This window comes from Adiantum capillus-veneris, chromosome 11 (genome assembly GCF_014529385.1).
Source record: "Adiantum capillus-veneris isolate H3 chromosome 11, ASM1452938v2, whole genome shotgun sequence".
NCBI classification, from domain to species: Eukaryota; Viridiplantae; Streptophyta; class Polypodiopsida; order Polypodiales; family Pteridaceae; genus Adiantum; species Adiantum capillus-veneris.
The window spans coordinates 114000960-114019604 of record NC_140941.1 but is presented as its reverse complement, the minus strand read 5'-3'; the positions used below and the strand labels follow the sequence as shown (position 1 = coordinate 114019604).

At 45.0% G+C, this 18645-nt stretch overlaps 1 protein-coding gene across 1 annotated transcript in view; it reads right to left on the bottom strand.

Moving 5' to 3' along the window:
- Positions 1-2586: 2586 nt before the first annotated feature.
- The window catches only part of LOC147447861 (protein CORTICAL MICROTUBULE DISORDERING 3-like), a 34956-nt gene continuing 18897 nt past the window's right edge, over positions 2587-18645 (bottom strand). The window contains exon 4 of the mRNA XM_086523704.1: positions 2587-3921. Within this exon, the coding sequence (XP_086379830.1) occupies positions 2919-3921 (1003 nt within the window). The 3' untranslated portion in view covers positions 2587-2918. The remainder of the gene's footprint in view (positions 3922-18645) is intronic.

Genomic DNA, 18645 nt, shown 5'->3' with positions numbered 1-18645 from the left:
TTGTATTTTAGTCAGCATCTTTATGAGATCCCTTTTCATAGGCATGACATATTGTAAGTTGAGCACGTTTCACTCATGAATGAGCACGGATGTATGCGGATTATTCATGAAAAGCTGAAAATATACATTCAAGGAAGTCACATTCCGTGTCTCTTCCTTGGCACGACACAATTGTAGAAAGAGCACAAGAAAGTATGAGCACCAAGCATGAGCATTTCCGTTGTGATTTGCCACAGTTGATTGATTTAGATCTCATTGTTTGCGTGTGTGTGATGAACGGTTTGGCACTCCGTCTATTTGTTCATCTACATTGCATGCACAGTCTTTTAGGAAGACGATATTTTTTCCAGTCACCTTACATGGAATAGGTATATTCATGTTTTTGTGTTGGAAGTGGTTTCGGGAATTTTCAGCCTTTGAGATTCTTGAAGAAGGTGGACCTACATCCATAGACAAAGTTGAAGCATTGAAGGAGCTACAAAAGATTTTGTGTCGCTTTCGGCGCGGCCCAAAGAAGAAGGCATTGCAGACCTTTATGAAGTTCAAGTATCGCACGTTCCACACATCAGAGTGGGCTCGACGAAGAGTCCTTTCTAGGATTCCGGACGTTGTTGGCGATCTCCCTCGACGCCATACAGTACGGTACCAGTACCTTACTTTGAAAAGGAGGGGATATCACGTGACACATCCAACCTTATGTGTCCGCGGACAAGCTATAGCATGACCAGGGTTCAGTTCAGTCAAGTCACTCTAAAATAAGAAGTGATCTGACACTGTTGTGAGTCTGTTCGTAGACCGTGCATGCCCAGACACTTAGAATAGATGCATATCCTGTAGTTGCACATAGCATGATCATCAGATTTCCATCAAAACCCATCAGGAGCATTTTTACAGTGCATAGACCTATTTTCCCTATTTTTGACATTTTTCACTTATTATTTTTAAGTGACTTTTGCTGGAAACTAGGTAGGGCAATTTTGCTAAGATAATATATAAGCATACCAAAGCTAGCACTATCTGGCAGAAGAAGAAGGAGAGCATCAGGCACTCAAGTGCAGCAAGCCCTCTGGAGACCCTTCTCAACAAGACGACCTTCCCCATAGCCTGGCGTTTTCAGCCCTAAAAAGCCAACGTTTTTGAGTCCTTGAAACAACGTTTTCAAGCCCTAGATCATAGCAATTTTCAGCCAGCATGCAAAGCGGTTTTCAGCAGTGCAGGCAGTGTTTTTGACTGGCTGTCCAACGTTTTCACGCCACATAAAAACAGCCATCCACTTCAGCGCTTTGCCAACTGGCATCAACGTTTTTGCATGGCCAAACTCACGTTTTCAACAAGGCAAATTCAGCAGTACAACAGAGTTTGAAGGCAGCAGAATCCAGCCATAGTCAGCATCGAAGCACCCAATTTTCAACCGTAGTCTCGTCCTCGTCGTCCACACCGTCAACATCGACATAGCCATTAGACTTACATCAACATCATTGTATCAAATTGTGCAATCAATAGTAGACCACTCTCGCCATCGAGAGTGGGACCTTCGGAGGAGGGTTTTACAACTCCCTGGTGTTGTATTCTCTTCTCTCTCTATCTCTCAATCTCAACACCTTCATTCACAATGTTTTCCACTTTGTTTGTGACTACTTGCACTCTCTCACTAAAGGAACAGAAGGCTCTCCCTTCCGTAAGTAAAAGGAACCCTTGAGCACAGTTCGGAGCACTCATCTTGAGCAAAGTTCAACATCACTTCCGCTGCACCTTACATGTCTCATGGTTTGCGGTGTGCCATTGGTCAGATACGCACAGCCTCACATCTACTGGGGATTGAGAATGGTAGATTCAGAGGGATACCAACAGACAACAGGATATGCCGCTTATGCCAACTAGAGCCAAAAACAGAACTACATTACATATGTCATTACACAATGTACTAAGAGATTCGGGGCCGTTTCCATTGTTCATTCAGAGAGGGTTTCGATCCTTTCTCTAGGGTCATGAGTTATGAGGATCAAAATGTCTTGGGCTATATCTACTTGAGTTACAAGATATAGAGACACTTTATTAGAGAGAGCTCGAGAGAGACAGTCCCAGAGACAGATTACAGATTTCTTTTCACTAGATATGGGACAGCCAGAGGAGCAACCATCACTACAAAGCTCGGCCACTCATTTGACCACTACCGGCACTCTCATCGTTCGAGCATTGGAGCTACAGAAATTCAAACGGCCACCATTGAGGAAAGGGGCTACACAGCATCGACCGAGACTACAACGGAGGATTCGAGCCATACTCTCTCCATATCCAAAGTGCAAATAAGGATGGATTCTAGTAGTAGTAGTAGTATTTTTGTTCTAGTCTTTTTGTACCCAGACATGGTACCAGATTCACAATTTCTGTAACAATTTGGTCTCATAGGTCATTTTGGCCTTTTGAAGACGTTAATATAACTTTTCTCTCTCTCTCTCTCTCTCTCTCTCTCTCTCTCTCTCTCTCTCTCTCACAGGTCATTTTGGCCTTTTGAAGACGTTAATATAACTTTTCTCTCTCTCTCTCTCTCTCTCTCTCTCTCTCTCTCTCTCTCACACACACACACACACACACAATACTCTTCCATCAATCAAAAGGCAATGCCATCATCTGCCTCTACAGATGCCTTGTTGCAAAACTGCCATATGGCAGATGCATATTCAGTTATTGTAGTGCATACTCATGAGTTAAACAGGGCAGTAGCTGCCATTGAGACATGGTTCAAAGTGTCCCACCAAACTCCAAAAAAGAGCAAGACACTAATCCTTAAGCTTTTAAAAGAGAACCTTTCTTAGCTCTGCAGCATTTGTAGGAAAACTAGTCAGTCTGTTACTCTTGTTGAAAGAATACATCGGGCTATTCTGTTCTATGCTAATTGTCTTTGTATAGTTTTGAGCTTAAACTGATTGTCTTAATGTGGTGGAGGATGGTTCAACATGTTGAAGCAGAAAAATGCAGATCTTCTTTTTGAGCCTATCCAGTACTTCCAACATGTGGGAATCCAGCGTCGCATGATCAAGCTGCCCTATCCAGTCATTTACTTGTTTCAATTGTGGAAAGGCAGAAGCCAAGGTGTTGCTTTCTTTTGATAACCTGCGATCACCCCCCATGGGGTTCGGAACCCTGTTGAAATGAAACCCACAATTCAATGCCTCTTCCATGTATTTAAAGAACCATTTCTGAGACTCACTTTGCAGCTGCTTTGCAAGATCAGCTACCCCTGCAATTCTCTGTCCTTGCATCCATTTGCTATCAGGACGGTCATCCATTTGCAGATCTTTCACAGACCCACTGACAACTTGAAGAACATCCTTTTTAAGGATAGAACTCTCGTAAGGACGTACTTCCACATTGATCTTCATCGCCATCGGCAGCCAATTTTCATGCTCGTTCCCCTGTTTCTTGCTGCTTGCTCTGCATGTTGCAGATAAATTGTTTCTGCCTACCACTCTGCTTGGAGATGGTTGTTGCAATGTACGAGATGGAGATGGGCTGCATCGTTTGTACAATGAAGGATTTTGGCCTCTAACCGCATCTGGAGCTTGGCTGTTATCTATTGTCCCCAAAATACCATGGTGACTCTTGGTCAATGCTTTGTAAGCAGCAGTATTGGAATCCCTTGGTTGGTTGTTGCCAGACAATACAAATGCCAGATCAGTTGATAAAGCTGCAGCAATCCAGGAGCTTGCACTTTTTAACCTTTCTGCACTAATGGTGTGCGCTTCATTTGATTCTTTCGACACAAACGACCCCTCACGATCCTTTTCTGATTGACAGGTCTTAGCAATCGCATCTGACACGGCCATCGCCTTACGAAGAGAGCTGCACAACATGAAGTATTTTTGCATTGCTTCACGAGGGAATTCAGGCCTAGCTGATGAGCTCATCTCTGCAAATTTACTGCATAAAAGGGAAAAGAAAGAGGAGAACTTAGTTTCTTGACAGTATGCAAATCAAGCAGTTGATCTAGAGAACCCAAAGAAAAGAGATCGATTGCAATCCTCTAGACAGCAGCTATGCACATCCGAAAAGTTTTAGCGTGAAATTTATTGGCAAAAGTCTGAGCAGATATGGGCGCCATATGAGTTCAAACCTAGCAGTGAGCCAAGAACAAAGACTAATGCAGCTCCAACATACCATTGACCACAATAAAACAATCCATTACTAAACATCTCAACAAAACATGCAATCAATGCAATCAAATGGACTACAGCTGATGAAACTGCAAATCAAGCTACTTAACCTGAATTTGATTATAAATTTCAATTTTTAACAAACCTCAACCTCTGTAAATATTTTATGTCCACATTAGTGTAACCCACGATGAGGCAATGCATAAATTTGTAAGTTGAAAAGGTTCTTTTGCGATCAAATCTGGATTAAGCCTTGTGAAAACCTTGAGGCCTCCACAAGACATTCCTTGTGGTTCGAAAAAAGTTTCCCAAAGTAGGAACTTGGCCCTATACTGTTTCCAAACAGCTGTTCGACAACCAAAACAGAACACATTTTCAGAATTGTAGCCATGCTTGAAACGGGAGCTAGAAGAGTGCAGTCCATTCCATTCATTTCAAAGGCCAAGTTTGTGTTGAGCCAGAATTTTCAACTCTAGTAGAGGTGGTTGTAGCCCTATGGGCAGTTTCATTAACTAATACAAGGATCTTTTTCTCAGAAAAAAAATCCCCTGGGCGCTAGTCTAAGACAGAAGAGGTAGGAGCAGTAGAGAAACCTGCAGACTTGGGGATCATGCCAACATGTCACAAACTGCTGACGTGTCAAGTCACTTAAGAACGGAGCCAACCTTTTGATCACGGCCGAGGGGCCTAAACCCTAAGAAGCAAAAGCAGTAGAAGAAGAAGAAGCGGAAGAACTTCCCACCAACTTATGAGACCCCGTTCGATGGGGCCCAAGTGACAAAGGCATTAAAATAAAGCTGGACCCTCACACACACAAAACTTAAAAGACAACGTAACCAATTGATGACGTGGCAAAGAAGTACGGATTTCTAGATTTTGCGATGGTCTGCCGACGTGGCAGATGGTACGGATTTCCGAATTTTGCGATGGCTTGCTGCCGTGGGAGAGCTGTACGGATTTCCGCGTTTTACGCTGACTGTTGTGTGGCAAAGCTGTACATAGTTCTGCTTTTGTGCTGGCAAGTTTTGGACATCTGCTTTTGGGCCAGTTGCCTTTGAGTTTGAAGGCTTTTCATGTAAATTGCTTTTCATAGGCCAAGGGCCTTTAAATATGTGCAGAGGGCTCATTATCTCACATGCTTCGGTGAGAAGGTGCAAAGCACGAGTACCGGCATTGTACTAAGTTCAAGAAATAGAAAGAAATACCGAAAGCGGCACCAAGGTTTGGGGCCAATGCTTTTTGGGGTGGAACTTTGCCAATCCCCGTGTCGTCTATCTCTTTCCATTCAGTTGTTATTTGAAGTGGTAAAAGTTTGTTCTATCTATCCTTTTCCGTTGGCACGTGGTGCTCGTCTTGTGACAGTGGTATCAGAGCATCAAGCACGTGCTTTTCTGAAAGCATACCGGTCCTACAAAAGAGCAAACAAAGCAAACCGGCGCTTCCAAAGGCTACTACAATTTAATTTGAAGAATTTTCGTGCTCTGACCCCAAACTCATTAAGCACTCTCACCCTTACTTCATCGCGCATCGCGCGCGCTCTCGTCTTCATCGCTCTGTCTTACAGGGCATAAGCCATAAAGATCACTTGCAAGAGAAGGATCCAAGATTTGTTTCGAGCTGTTGTTTTTCTCCGATGCAATGTCATGCAGAGGTGGAAGTCTATAGCTACCAAGCCGCACACTCCAAGGATTTGGCAAGCTTTTAAGAGAAAAAAAAATTGCCCGAAGTTATATGGTTTCTAACATCTTTGTTTGATGTGCAACTTCTCGCAGAGGTATCTTGAAATGCTTACCATGGAACCCTAGCAGATTATAACTTGAAATTTCTCAACATCTCTCAATAGGTGTCTCTTCTCGAGCTGATAACCTTGGAGGTCCAGTGTGATTGCTATATTTTGGGACTACCATCGTCGCCATAGGAACACTGTCTGTCCAAGATCTGATGGACCATGCTGTGGTCGGCTACGACCTTATGGAAGGAATCTAACCCTTATTTTTTATGCACGTTTCATGATGAAAAGTCAGTCGACTTTTTGAGCTCGACAGATGTTGAGATTGCTTTGTAAGTTTAAATTTTGTTTGAGAATTTGTTTGAGAACTTGTTTGGAGATCCTATTTGGAATTTGTTTGAAATGGATGGTATCTGTTTTGAACCTGTCTTCGTGCCGATTTGAATTGTTTGACTCTAGTTTGAATACCGGTTTCAATTCTTGGTGATTTACGCCCAGGTGGAGTAGTGAGAAATGGTGTTTGAGAATGCTTGCACATACTCATGGCCCGAACCCTTGTGGTTATTAGCGGGGGAAATATTGAATGCTTGAAAAAAAAAAAAATATTCTTGTTACGCTCGGCCCGAACCTGGATGGTTATACAAGAGGAGTATTAAGAAGTACGAGCAGTGGTTACTCTCAGCACCTCCAAATGACACAAGCTGCGGTCTGGGGGGCATTTGGTTCAGAGTTACCCGGAACGCAGAACGGGAACGGCGACGGGCCTCCCTGCGGAACGGGGGAACGGGAACGGGAACAGCGCGGAACGGGAGGCTAAAAAAACACCCAAATATTGTTTTTTTTAGCGTTATGTGTTTGAATACAAGTAGTACTAGAGTCCTTTGACTCTAATACCCACAAAAAACACGATTCGAAGACCATTCAACCTTATTATGACTTGATTGGGATGTGCGGCGCCCAGAGTACATAACACATATACAACATTGAGCAAACACAATGCCCATACACAATGCTCTCAAATAATTGCAAGAGTAGTAGTCAGAGATAACACTTTGGAATTAATTATGGCTAACAAGCCTCAAGGGCCGCCAAGGTGCTACAATAAAAACAAAGGGGGGCAAACCAGTGACCACTGACCACAATACCAAAAACTGAAGGTGACAAATACCATAAAGATGCTAGTAGCTACAAATGGCAAAGAGGGCAAGCCTCAAGCAACCATACAAAAAGGTAAGGATAAATGGCAGACTCAAGACTCAAGAGCCACTAGCCTGAGAGGCCTCCCAATCCGTAGTAGCCGGCTGTAAATCATGCACATCCTCCCATTCCTCATCATCGAGCTCTAGGTCCGGCTCAATCTCAGCCACGGATGAAGTACCTGGTGTTGGTGGATGTGCATCTCCACCTACCTGAGGAGCCTCTTGCTCCATCTCCCACTGTGTAACAGGATCTGTCTGTTTGTCTGTACTCTTGCAAAGCATTTTCAAATTTGCGCTGACGAAGACAAGATCATTAGCCTTCTCCACTCCAAGCCGATTCCTCTTCTTGGAAGCAATGTGGCTAAAGGTACTCCACAATTGCTCCAAGCATGAGGTACTAACTGACTGGCTGAGAATACGGATCGCCAATCTCTGAAGCTCAGGGCCATCATAGCCATAGTCCTCCCACCATAGCACTGAACCTATCTTCCTGCGATCAATCTGAGCACCTCGACTGCCAAATGACCCCCGCATCTCTCTGTACTGTCTCAACTGATCTCTGACAATGCGTCGACCATCTCTGTCTAGAACCATCTTGTTTAAGATCTCTGTAAATTGGTTCATGACTTCCCTATCTGTCTCTTGTCCTGCACCTTGGAACTCTGGATCCACCATGTACGCTGCCCCATGTAAAGGAGAGGCATATGAATTCCACCGTGAGCTGCAAAGCGCATGGATCTTCTCATACCGCTCTGCGTTCGACTCAAGCTATGCAAGCTGCTCAATCATGCGGTCCATTGCCTCATAAATCTTGCCAATGCAAGGATCCATGCCATCCAGAACTCGAAGCAAATGAACCACCGGTTTTACCTGTGCGTCTAGACTCTTGAGCTCCTTCCAGAACTCAAGATCCTCTGCCTTATCCTTGCACAAAATCCCTGCAACTGTCTTTGCATAGGGGGAGGTGGTGAACTCATCACTAATGAAGACTTGTCGGACCGCATTTTGACATTCAGACAGCCTGCGCACAAGAAGAAAGTTGAATGCGAAGCGGGTGTCTGAATACTTTAGAAGCACTTTCCCGCCCGACCTCTTGAGATACTCACTCCGAACCAAGTTGTGATTGTTGATGAAAGTAATAATCTTCACTGCATCAGCAATGACTGGAGCGATCCAGTCTAGCTTGCCGATGTCTTTTAGAAGGTTGTTCAAGCAATGTGCCATGCAGAAGCACACTGTCACATGCGGATAGTGGCCCTCTATAATAGTTGCTGCTGCCCTATTTGATGCCTCCCCATCCGTGACAAAGGCCACCACGTGTTGCTCACTGATGGTTTCTATGGCCGCTGTCCACTCTGCAGAGAGGACATCGGCGAACTTGCCACTCTCGATGGCATCATGAGAGTGCACAAAGTACATCTCTCCACTCGAGTATGCGACGAGACCATGGATAGATCTCTTTCTTGTATCGCTCCACCCGTCGGCAATGAGGGAAATGCCATGCTTTGCCCAAAGACGCTGAATATTGAGGGTTGCTTGCTCCACGATAGCCTTCTCTCAATCGAGCAAAGTGGTCCGGAGAGCCTCTGAAGATGGCAGCACATAGCCGGTGCCATACTCTCCTATCCGTTGCACCATGACTTTCCAATACTCCGACCTATTTCGATCAAACATAGAAGAGGTTAGTATCAAAAAGGTGGAACCGACGATAACGGAAGAAATGAGAGAGAAGATTGATAAATCATAAAACAATGAACATACCTCGCCGCGACAAATGGGATATGGTCGTGATAGAAGAATCGAGCCACGGCCGCATCCACCTCTTCCTTCTTCTTTGGGTCCCAAGAGGTGACAAGGGTCCTTTGGCGACGTTTTGGACCTTGTGAAGATGCACCAACACCTACACCGGATAGAGAGGAAGAAGGGAAAATGAGGGTCTTTGGATCAATACCTTTGCGTGCGGGCTTGGCTTTGTGGTTGAATTGCCGATCCTTTTCCTCGAGGTCCTTCCTCTTCTCGATGGTTAGGTTGGAGCAAAATCTCACCTCATGTCCCAGCACTCGAAGAAAGTGTGCCCTCACTTTGTCATGGCCCCCTTTCCGCGTGTAAGAGCATAGCTTGCATGCCCATGCACGAGAACCTCCCGCTGCCAACAAGGTGCCCTCTGAGGTCACTTCATCCCACCACGACCATGCCTTCACCTTTTGAGTGTTGCCCGCATGAACGGAGGGGGTTGTACGAGAAGAAGAAGCCATGGATTATCCGTGAAAGAGAGAGAGCTTGATCTTTGAGGATTTGAGAGAGAGAGAGAGAGATAGCTTGAGAGAGGGCTTGAGAGAGAGAGAGAGAGACAGAGGCTTGATTCCGTTCTTGCTTGAGGCTTGAGCGATGAGAAGTTGAGATAGAGAGCTTGAGAGAGAGGCTTCACCTCTTGGAAGTTGAGACCGAGAGAGAGAGTTTGACCCTTGAGCCTTGAGGGTTAGCCCGAGAGAGAGAGAGGTTGAAACTTGAGAGCTAGAGGCTAGGCCCCTATGGCTTGAGAGTTGAGAGCAAGGGAGAGATGGCCCCCTTCAAACTTCCTTGATGCTTTGGTGAAGAATGGGGGAAGGGGGGATTTATATAGGGCTGTAAATAGCCGTTGGTTGCCCAAAAGTCCCAAACAGCTACATTTTTATAAGTTGAAATCTGCCCGTTTTTGCTCGTTGTTGCAGTTCCGGGCTGTTCCAGGCTGTCCATTCCGGTGATGGAATGTCTGTCGGAACGGCAGTCCGTTCCGATGCGTTCCAGGGAATTTTGACCGGCCAAAACGCCGTTCCGGCGTTCCAAGCCCCCACATTGGCGTTCCCCGGTAACTCTGATTTAGTTGTAAAAGGCCTCTATATCTCCCGACGCGGATCTTTTTAGGTTATGCAGGAGGAGTGATGAGGGACTCGTTGAATATCTCTCGGCCCAGACCTTGTTATAGGTTATGCGGGAGGATTGTTCATCGGGACTTAATGTTTCTATGTCTTGTAACATGCATATGTGAGCATTTGTGTTGCATTGTGATGTGCCAACCACTGAATATTCCTTTTTGGACGAGATACTTCTCGGAAGTCAACGACCCAGGATATCAAGGGTTCCGACCTAGAATGACACTCCTTATTGGATGAGATTCTTCTGGGAAGCAAACGACCCAAGAAATCAAGAGTTCCGATTTGGAATGAGAAAACTAATTGTCCCTTGGATTGACCCTCGAAAATTTTTGAGCTAACTTGAGTTGTTTTGCAGATATGTTGTAATCATGGACGATTACTATCATAATAACTAATATCTAATTCTCCTAAATGATTTTCTCATGTTAAACTGATCATTTAATATGGGGAAGAAAAAGCTAGAATATTGGTTAAGCTGGCAAACCAGCCATAATAGGGATCCAGAGGAGGGAAAATAGGGATCCAAAGGGGGGACCATCTGCAAAAGAGCAATGTGCATCAATGGGCTTCAAAGACCCTAAGGTTCAGCTCATTAAGACTTCCAAAATGTTAAGGTTCCAAAATCCAATATTAAGTCCAATGGTCAAACCTTAGGGGAACTGGATGCCTTTGGAAGACCTAAAAGTCTTTGCAAATCCCTAGATGGGAGGGGGCGACCCCTTTTAGTAGGGAATGAGAGAAACACACACACTCACAGGCTCCCTTTACACAAAGGGAATAGGAGACACATGTCAGCTCCCTAGCCCAATTGCCCCCAAGGTGCATTCAAATCCTATTGGATGGCCATAGAGGTGGACCAATGAGAATTAGGCTAGAGTACATTTAGTTTAATTCATTTTAAAACACTTGATAAAAGAACCAATAGGAATTAAGCTCTCTCGAAGACTATTGGACAGTCTCCCAAGGGGGCCAATGAGCATTCAACAGCCCAATGGCTTGCCTCATTCCTATTGGCCAGAAAACAAAGGGGTCCAATAAGAGTTTAATTGCATTAATTAAATACCTAAAGCTCTCACAAAAGGGGAAAGGGGGATACATGTCAAAAGGGGGACACATGGTGAGGAGATATAATTCTTTCTTGTAAGACTACTCCTTCCTCTCAATCTAGTCTCATACCCTGCTAGCTCTCACCATCTTCGAAGGTGTGTGAGGCCTTGGGTCTGAGACCGTGAGGGAATTGATGTTGTGTTTTATAAGTGTGTGCATGGGCTTGAAGCTTCCATCTTCATTGCACCAGCAAGTTATTGAAGGAACACAAAAGTATTGTATTGTAAAATGTCTCCCTTAATGAGGGAAACCTATAATACAAAGCCTTTTGAGGGGAGACCGGCTTTGTAAGGTGCAACGGAATGAATGTTGTATTTTCTCAAGATTAGTGATCTTTATTGCTCAAGGTTCCTTTTAGTTCTTAGGGAAAGAGAGAGCTTTCCGTCTTATGGAGAGTGCTATGATTACGAACAAAGTGGGTGGATTGTGCGTGCAAGTGAATGAAACTGAGAGAAGGAGAGAGAAGAGATACGACACCCGAGAGGTTGTAAAACCATCCTCCGAAGGCCCCACTCTCGTCGGCGAGAGTGGTCTACTTTGATTGCACAAAGGTGTACAATGCATATGCAATGGACTAATGCAATGGGACTATGCCCATGACGACGACGGTGATGACGACAGCGACTTGATGGCTGAAATCTGAGTTCTTCTATTCGCTGAATTTCGGGACTGTTTTGTTGGCTGAAAATGGACTGTTTTCGGGGCTGAAAAGGGACTGTTTCCTTGCGGTGTTTATGGCTGAAAATGAGCGGCTATGTTGGGGTCTTGCTGAGAATGAAAACGCTGATGCTGCTGCTCTTTAGGCTGCGTTTTTGGGTAGATTGGTACCTGCTGAAAACGCTGCCCAAGCTGAGGAACTCCTGCTGAAAAACGCTGGTCTGGAAGGGCTGAAATTGGCTAATCTGATGCAAAGGCCTAGCATTAGTAAAAACGCTGCATAGGCCAGGCTGTTGGTGAGCAAAACACTAAGGAGATGGCTGATCTGAAGGGGGGAACAAGCGCCACAAGGTGGAGGACTTCAAGGCGAGAGATGATCTGTGAAAAACGCCAAGGGGATGGGAGGTATGGCGAGGGATCTTGATGCTGAGGGGGGTACTGCTGAGAAGTTGCTTGTTGAGCGGGAAGCTCTTGCTACCTCTTCTGCCAGAAAGTGCTAACTTGGGTTTGCTTATATATTAACTTAGCAAAATTGACCTACCTACTTTTGTTGGAAAGTCACTTAAAAATAATAAGTGAAAATAACCAAAAATAGGAAAATAGGCTAAATACACTGGAAAATTCCCTTAACTGATGCTAATGGATTCTGATGGGAATTCCCATGATCATGCTGTGTGCAACCGGAGGATGTGCATCTATGCTAAGTGATTGGACATGCACGGTCTACGAATAGACTCACGAAAGTGCCAGATCACTGCTAATCTAGACTTGACTGAACTGACTGAACCCCGCTGTGGTGTAGCTTGTCCACGGACACATAGGGTTGGGATGTGTCACGTGACAAGCTCCATGTAAATCCGGCCCTCAACTGTTATCAATAACTTAATTTCTCTCTCTTTTCAAGCATTGTTCATGCCTATCTAACTAGGTGTTATGCTTTTTGTTGCTTTCTCCATCCAAGCACTCTTGCTATGCTCATTAGGAATCTATTCTAATGAAATGCTCACTATGTTTATGCTATTTTCTACTACACACAAGTTACTAGGCCATTAAATGTCACAATTACTTTCTTTCGAGAAGAGGGGATGTCACAAATTGCTGACGTGTCAAGTCACTTAAGAACGGAGCCAACCTTCAGATCACGGCCAAGGGCCCTAAACCCTAAGAAGCAGAAGCAATAGAAGAAGAAGAAGCGAAAGAAGTTCCCACCAACTTATGAGACCCCGTTCGATGGGGTCCGATGACGTGGCAAAGAAGTACGGATTTCCAAATTTTGCGATGACCTGTTGACATGGCAGATGGTACGGATTTCCGAATTTTGCGATGGCTTGCTGACATGGCAAAGCTGTACGCATTTTCGCGTTTTACGCTAACTGCTGACATGGCAGAGCTGTACAGATTTCAGCTTTTGTGCTGGCAATTTTTGGGCATCTGCTTTTGGGCCAATTGCTTTTGAGTTTGAAGGCTTTTCATCTAAATTGCTTTTCATAGGCCAACGGCCTTTAAATATGTGCGGAGGACTCATTCTCTGGCATGCTTCGGTGAGAAAGTGCAAAGCGCGAGTACGGGCTTTGTACTCAGTTCAAGAAATATAAAGAAATATCGAAAGGGGCGCCAAGGTTTGGAGCCAATCTCTTTGGGGTGGAACTTCGCCACTCCACGTGCGTCTATCTCTTTCCATTCAATTATTATTTGAAGTGCTAAAAGTCTGTTCAATCTGTTCTTTTCCGTTGGCACGTGGTGCCCGTCTTGTGACACAACACGTAGCGTTTTCAGCCTTGATCATCAGCGTTTTCAGCCAAGACAGCCAGGTTTTTACCTCTCCAGGCTTCTCGCCACAACACCCCCAACAGATCAGCCCTTCCCTCGTCGCAATCGATCGTTCTGTCGCATCCAAGTCAACGGAACAGTTTCAACATTCAGTCATAGACCCGTTGTCGTCGACACAGTACCCCAGCACCTTGTGCCTTGGCTCGGCATAAGGACCCACAGAACCTCATCGTCGACATAGACCCATCAATACCTCATCATCGACATCATCGTCGTCGACAGAAACTCCACTACCTCGTCGTTGATATCATCGTCGTCGACACAGACCCAGCAGTACCACGTCGTCGTCGTCGTCATAGAACCTCTCAATACCTCAGTACCCAACACCAATACCCATCAGCATCAACACCTCAGCATTTAGACATTGTATCAGCATTGTGCAAGAATAAAGAAAGTACTTGCTCTGGCAACAAAGCAAGGGGGCCCTCGAGGGTTTGGGACCCGACATTCGGGGTGCTCTCTCTCTCTCTCTCTCTCTCTCTCTCTCTCTCTCTCTCTCTCTCTCTCTCTCTCTCTCTCTCTCTCTCTCTCTCTCTCTCTCTCTCTCTCTCTCTCTCTCTCTCTCTCTCTCTCTCTCTCTCTCTCTCTCTCTGCTATCGGCCAGATACGTACATCTTCACACCAGCTGCAGATCGAGACTGGGAGATACAGCGGAGTACCAACAGAGGCTAGGACATGCCCCCTCTGTGACATCGAGCCTGAGACAGAGTTGCACTACACATGCCACTGCCCCGTCTACTACGAGATACGAGGCCACTTCCATTGCTTGTTCAGAGAGGGCTTTGGACCATTCTCCAGAGTCATGCAGTACGAGGATCAGAGATGCTTGGGTTTGTTTTTGCTCGAGCTACGCAGACACAGAGAGAGCCTGATGAGAGGAGAGGCTAGCCAATCCCAGAGACAGATCACAGATTTCTTTAGAGCTGCCACTGGACACCTGGAGGAGTTACTACCACAGCAGAGCTCGTCGTCTCACACCAGAGGCACACTGATCGACCGAGCGACTGAGCTGGGAAGATCCAGACGCCCACAACTGCGGAGGACTACACAGCATCGACGGAGGCTGCATCAGAGGATTCGGATCACTTTGGCTCGACATGCACGACGCCCGATCAGACTACTGACCATGGAGGAGATTGATGAGATCCGCCAACGATCGATGCTGGATCTCTTGTGATCTAGCTATCCCAGCTAGCTGCTTAGTTCACACCTAGTAGTTTAGGATTCCATAGTATTTATTGTGACATTTGTCATTTCATTAGCTTTTACTCTGACTCTGACTTTGTATCAGATCCACCACATTTCATTTCATTTCATCTCTCTCTCTCTCTCTCTCTCTCTCTCTCTCTCTCTCTCTCTCTCTCTCTCTCTCTCTCTCTCTCTCTCTCTCTCTCTCTCTCTCTCTCTCGTGTCTCTCTTTCTTTCAGTTCAATTCTTTCAAGTGAAGTAAAGTGTCCCTTGTGGTTGTGCGGAGTACTAGGTCCGAGCTAAATCCATAAACACTTCGGTTGCACCTGACATTGGTATTAGAGTTTTGTGTGCGCTGGACCGGACATTCGTATTAGAGTTTTGTGTGCGCTGGACCGGACATTCGTATCAAAGCTTTGTGTGTGCTTTGGCTTTGCGAACTCAGGGAAGAACCTAAAGAAGAACCAAGAACCTCAGGAACCCGAGAACCCAAGCAGAACCTCTCCCAGTTTTTTTTCTTGAAAGAATCTTTGAGTCTCAACCATGGACTCATTAGCTCTCATCTTCATTGCCATGTCTTTGAAGGAAGAACGACATCGGATACACGAGAACACAGATCTTGAGTACCAGAATCTACTTCCTCTTATGCGGATATGGAAGGAGTTCGAGACAAGATCCCTAACCTCTTCTACATTCGCATTCGCATGTAGCGTGCATCCACTTCCGTCGACAAGAAACCGTTGGATTTACCTCCGAGCACCCTTACCTTTGAGCTTCACCCACAATGTTTTCACGACAAGACTATTCAAGTGCTCGTTCTTGCTCGCAAGGCAGAGTCAGAAGGAAGGTTGGTATTCTACGATAGTAGCAAGGCTAACTGATAACTCGTACGGTAGGTGTTGACATCGCACCAGATCTATATCCGCAGTATTCACCCATTTGGAGGAATCTTCATTGGTGATATATCCATATGTATCAGAAGCATTCAACATCAAAAGTACAGATAGAAGTTCGACAGTTGTGTCTCACCTTCGACAGGGAGGGATATCAAGTGCACACTTCACGTGCGCTACATGGACATGTTCTGCCATAGTCTAGCATGATCCAGTAGCTTAGGACTGAGCCTGGCACATGTGTGAGCCTCTAGCAGGACGTGCATGTCCAGGCCGGTCACAATTGCATACCCTCTCTTGCACGAAACAACCATTTCAAAGCATTTTACTGTGTGAACCACCTCTTAGTTGGGTCACTTAATTTATCAAGTGACTTGAGGGCAATTTAATGGAATCATGGGGGGCATCCTTATAGCTGCTTGATCCAGCTTATGGCACCTATATAAGGACCCCTAGCGCTTGCAAAAGAAGCATGGACACAAGGAGCTAGGCACCCTGTAGCACCTCACGATCTCTAGCGTTTTCTCAGAGCAAGAACTAGCGTTTTCATCCAAAGACATCAGCGTTTTCAGCTCAGCCATGAACCTCGCCGTACCGCACCCTTCTCAGTTGCAGATCCTCGCCGCATCGACCATCTACACCCATATCAGCCTAGCATTTTTAGTTTCAACACAAACCAGCCAACCTTTTTTCAAATTCAGATTCAATCAGCTAGCGTTTTTGCATTCTCAACCTTGCATGCATCGGCGGTTGCAAATCAGCCCCGTAGAACCGCCACAATAGCATATCCACAGTAGAAGTACCTAGCGTTTTCAGATTTCAGCCTTGACATAGACCCCAACAGTATCTCGTCATTGACATCATCGCCGTCGACATAGACCCATTAGTAATCAGTACACAGCATCAATAGCATCAGTACCCCTTAGCATCAGTACCTCAGCATTTAGCATCATCATACCAACATTGTGCAAGAACAAAGAAAGTACTTGCTCTGGCAACAAAGCAAGGGGGCCCTTGAGTGTTTGGAACCCAACATCTCATGTCATCTCTCTCTTTCTTTCAGTTCAATTCTTTCAAGTGGAGTACTAGATCCGAGTTAAATCCGTAAACACTTCTATTGCACCTGACATTGATTCCGAGTGCGATTCAAGATAAAAGCTGGTCATCAAATGTTCACCTTCAACTCTTTCCTGATTGATCCTAGATGAAGCTCTTAAGCTCTAGATTCAAACCTAAACTGTTTCTTTCTTGTATGCATTGATTGCTTTTTGCAATCATAAAACAAGAGCGCACTTACCCCATTTCACATAGGCACATTCCACTTGTATTAGGATTTCTTTCCTTATGTAATTAACACTTCTCTCGGCATTCAGCTGAGGGGGATGGATCCTCACCAACCTGCAACGGCCTACCCTTTGGTGCCATGCCGAACAGCATGGCAATTCCAAACACTTTAAAAATTGATGTTGATGCTGCAGTCAACGACAATGCAGGAACCGCTAATGATGGTGTGGCAAACACTTTTTCATAAAGAACCTTTAGAAGAAGATGATGGCAAGCTTATGTCATGTTCCTGCCCAGATGCAGATGCCGAATGCTCAATGTCCACCTATGTGAAAATGCCACCCATTGTATCCTTGCCAGTTCAATCCTCTTCAATGACACACCCTTTCCAATGCCTCATGACCGAGCAAGCAGATGCAAACCTATCTGTAGCTGATCCCGATGCAAATATTGTGTCCATCATTTTTTAAGCGCCCCTTGAACTTGGTGCTTCAAATCAAATAAGTTTTACTCTTTTTGTGGCTGAAATATTTATTGCATTGTTGCAGGAACCCTTAGTATTCAACAGTGGACATTCTCACACGAGACAATGACCTTTATGGTATCCGTCTCCCAGTCTTTGTAGATGATGGCCTTAATGGTATCCGTCTACTTCAGATAGCAACTTGCTATTCCATGATAGCTGATGTTCTTACTTTGACGAGTACAATTGTAGCTACCTCCATGGCTCATTATGTCTCTCAATTGGATGTTCTTAAAAGCTATTACGGTGTGTCTCCATATGCAGATATTGTCCTCATCAACAGAATTCAACATCATGCTGATCTGTTAGAATTATGTTCCGCAAGCCCGATGATCCTTTCAATGAAACAATGGTAGCAACGAGAGTTCTTACAATTGCAACAACTGCTATTGTTGTCTCGCCACGTTCGCTCAATTCGGTCGAAGGGGGAAGTTCATAGATGTCGACCCCAATCTCGCTCATGTAAGCTCGAACTTCAAAGTATTGATGTTGATTCTTGAGTGCCATTCAAGATGAAAGCTGGTCATCAAATGTTCACCTTTAACTCTTTCTTGATTGATCCTGGATGAAGCCCTTAAGCTCTAGATTCAAACCTAAACTGTTTCTTTCTTGTATGCACATATTGCTTTTTGCAATCATAAAAAAAGAGCGCACTTACCTCATTTCATATAGGCACATTGCACTTGTATTTTAAGATCTTTCCTGACGTAAACAACACTTCTCTCGACATTCAACTGAGGAGGGATGTTGGTGTGAAACGCCTAGCCTCATGCCTCGCGAACCCTAGAGGTGTGAGCATCCCTTCAAATCATCCCATTCCCAACCTATATAACTACCCCATGATTTCAACCAAATCATCGCAATCCAATGCTAACCGCCTACCGCCTAATCTACATGTATTCTCTCTCTCTCTCTCTCTCTCTCTCTCTCTCTCTCTCTCTCTCTCTCTCTCTCTCTCTCTCTCTCTCTCTCTCTCTCTCTCTCTCTCTCTAACACACACACACACACACAATGTTTCCTTTCATTCATGATTCTAGACGCCCTCCAAGGTCCCACATGTGGGAATCCTGGAGGCCATCCAGAATCATAAATGAGAGGAAGCATTGTGTGTGTGAGAGAGAGATCATATTATGTGTGTGTGTTACACAAAGAAAAAGATGAGAGAG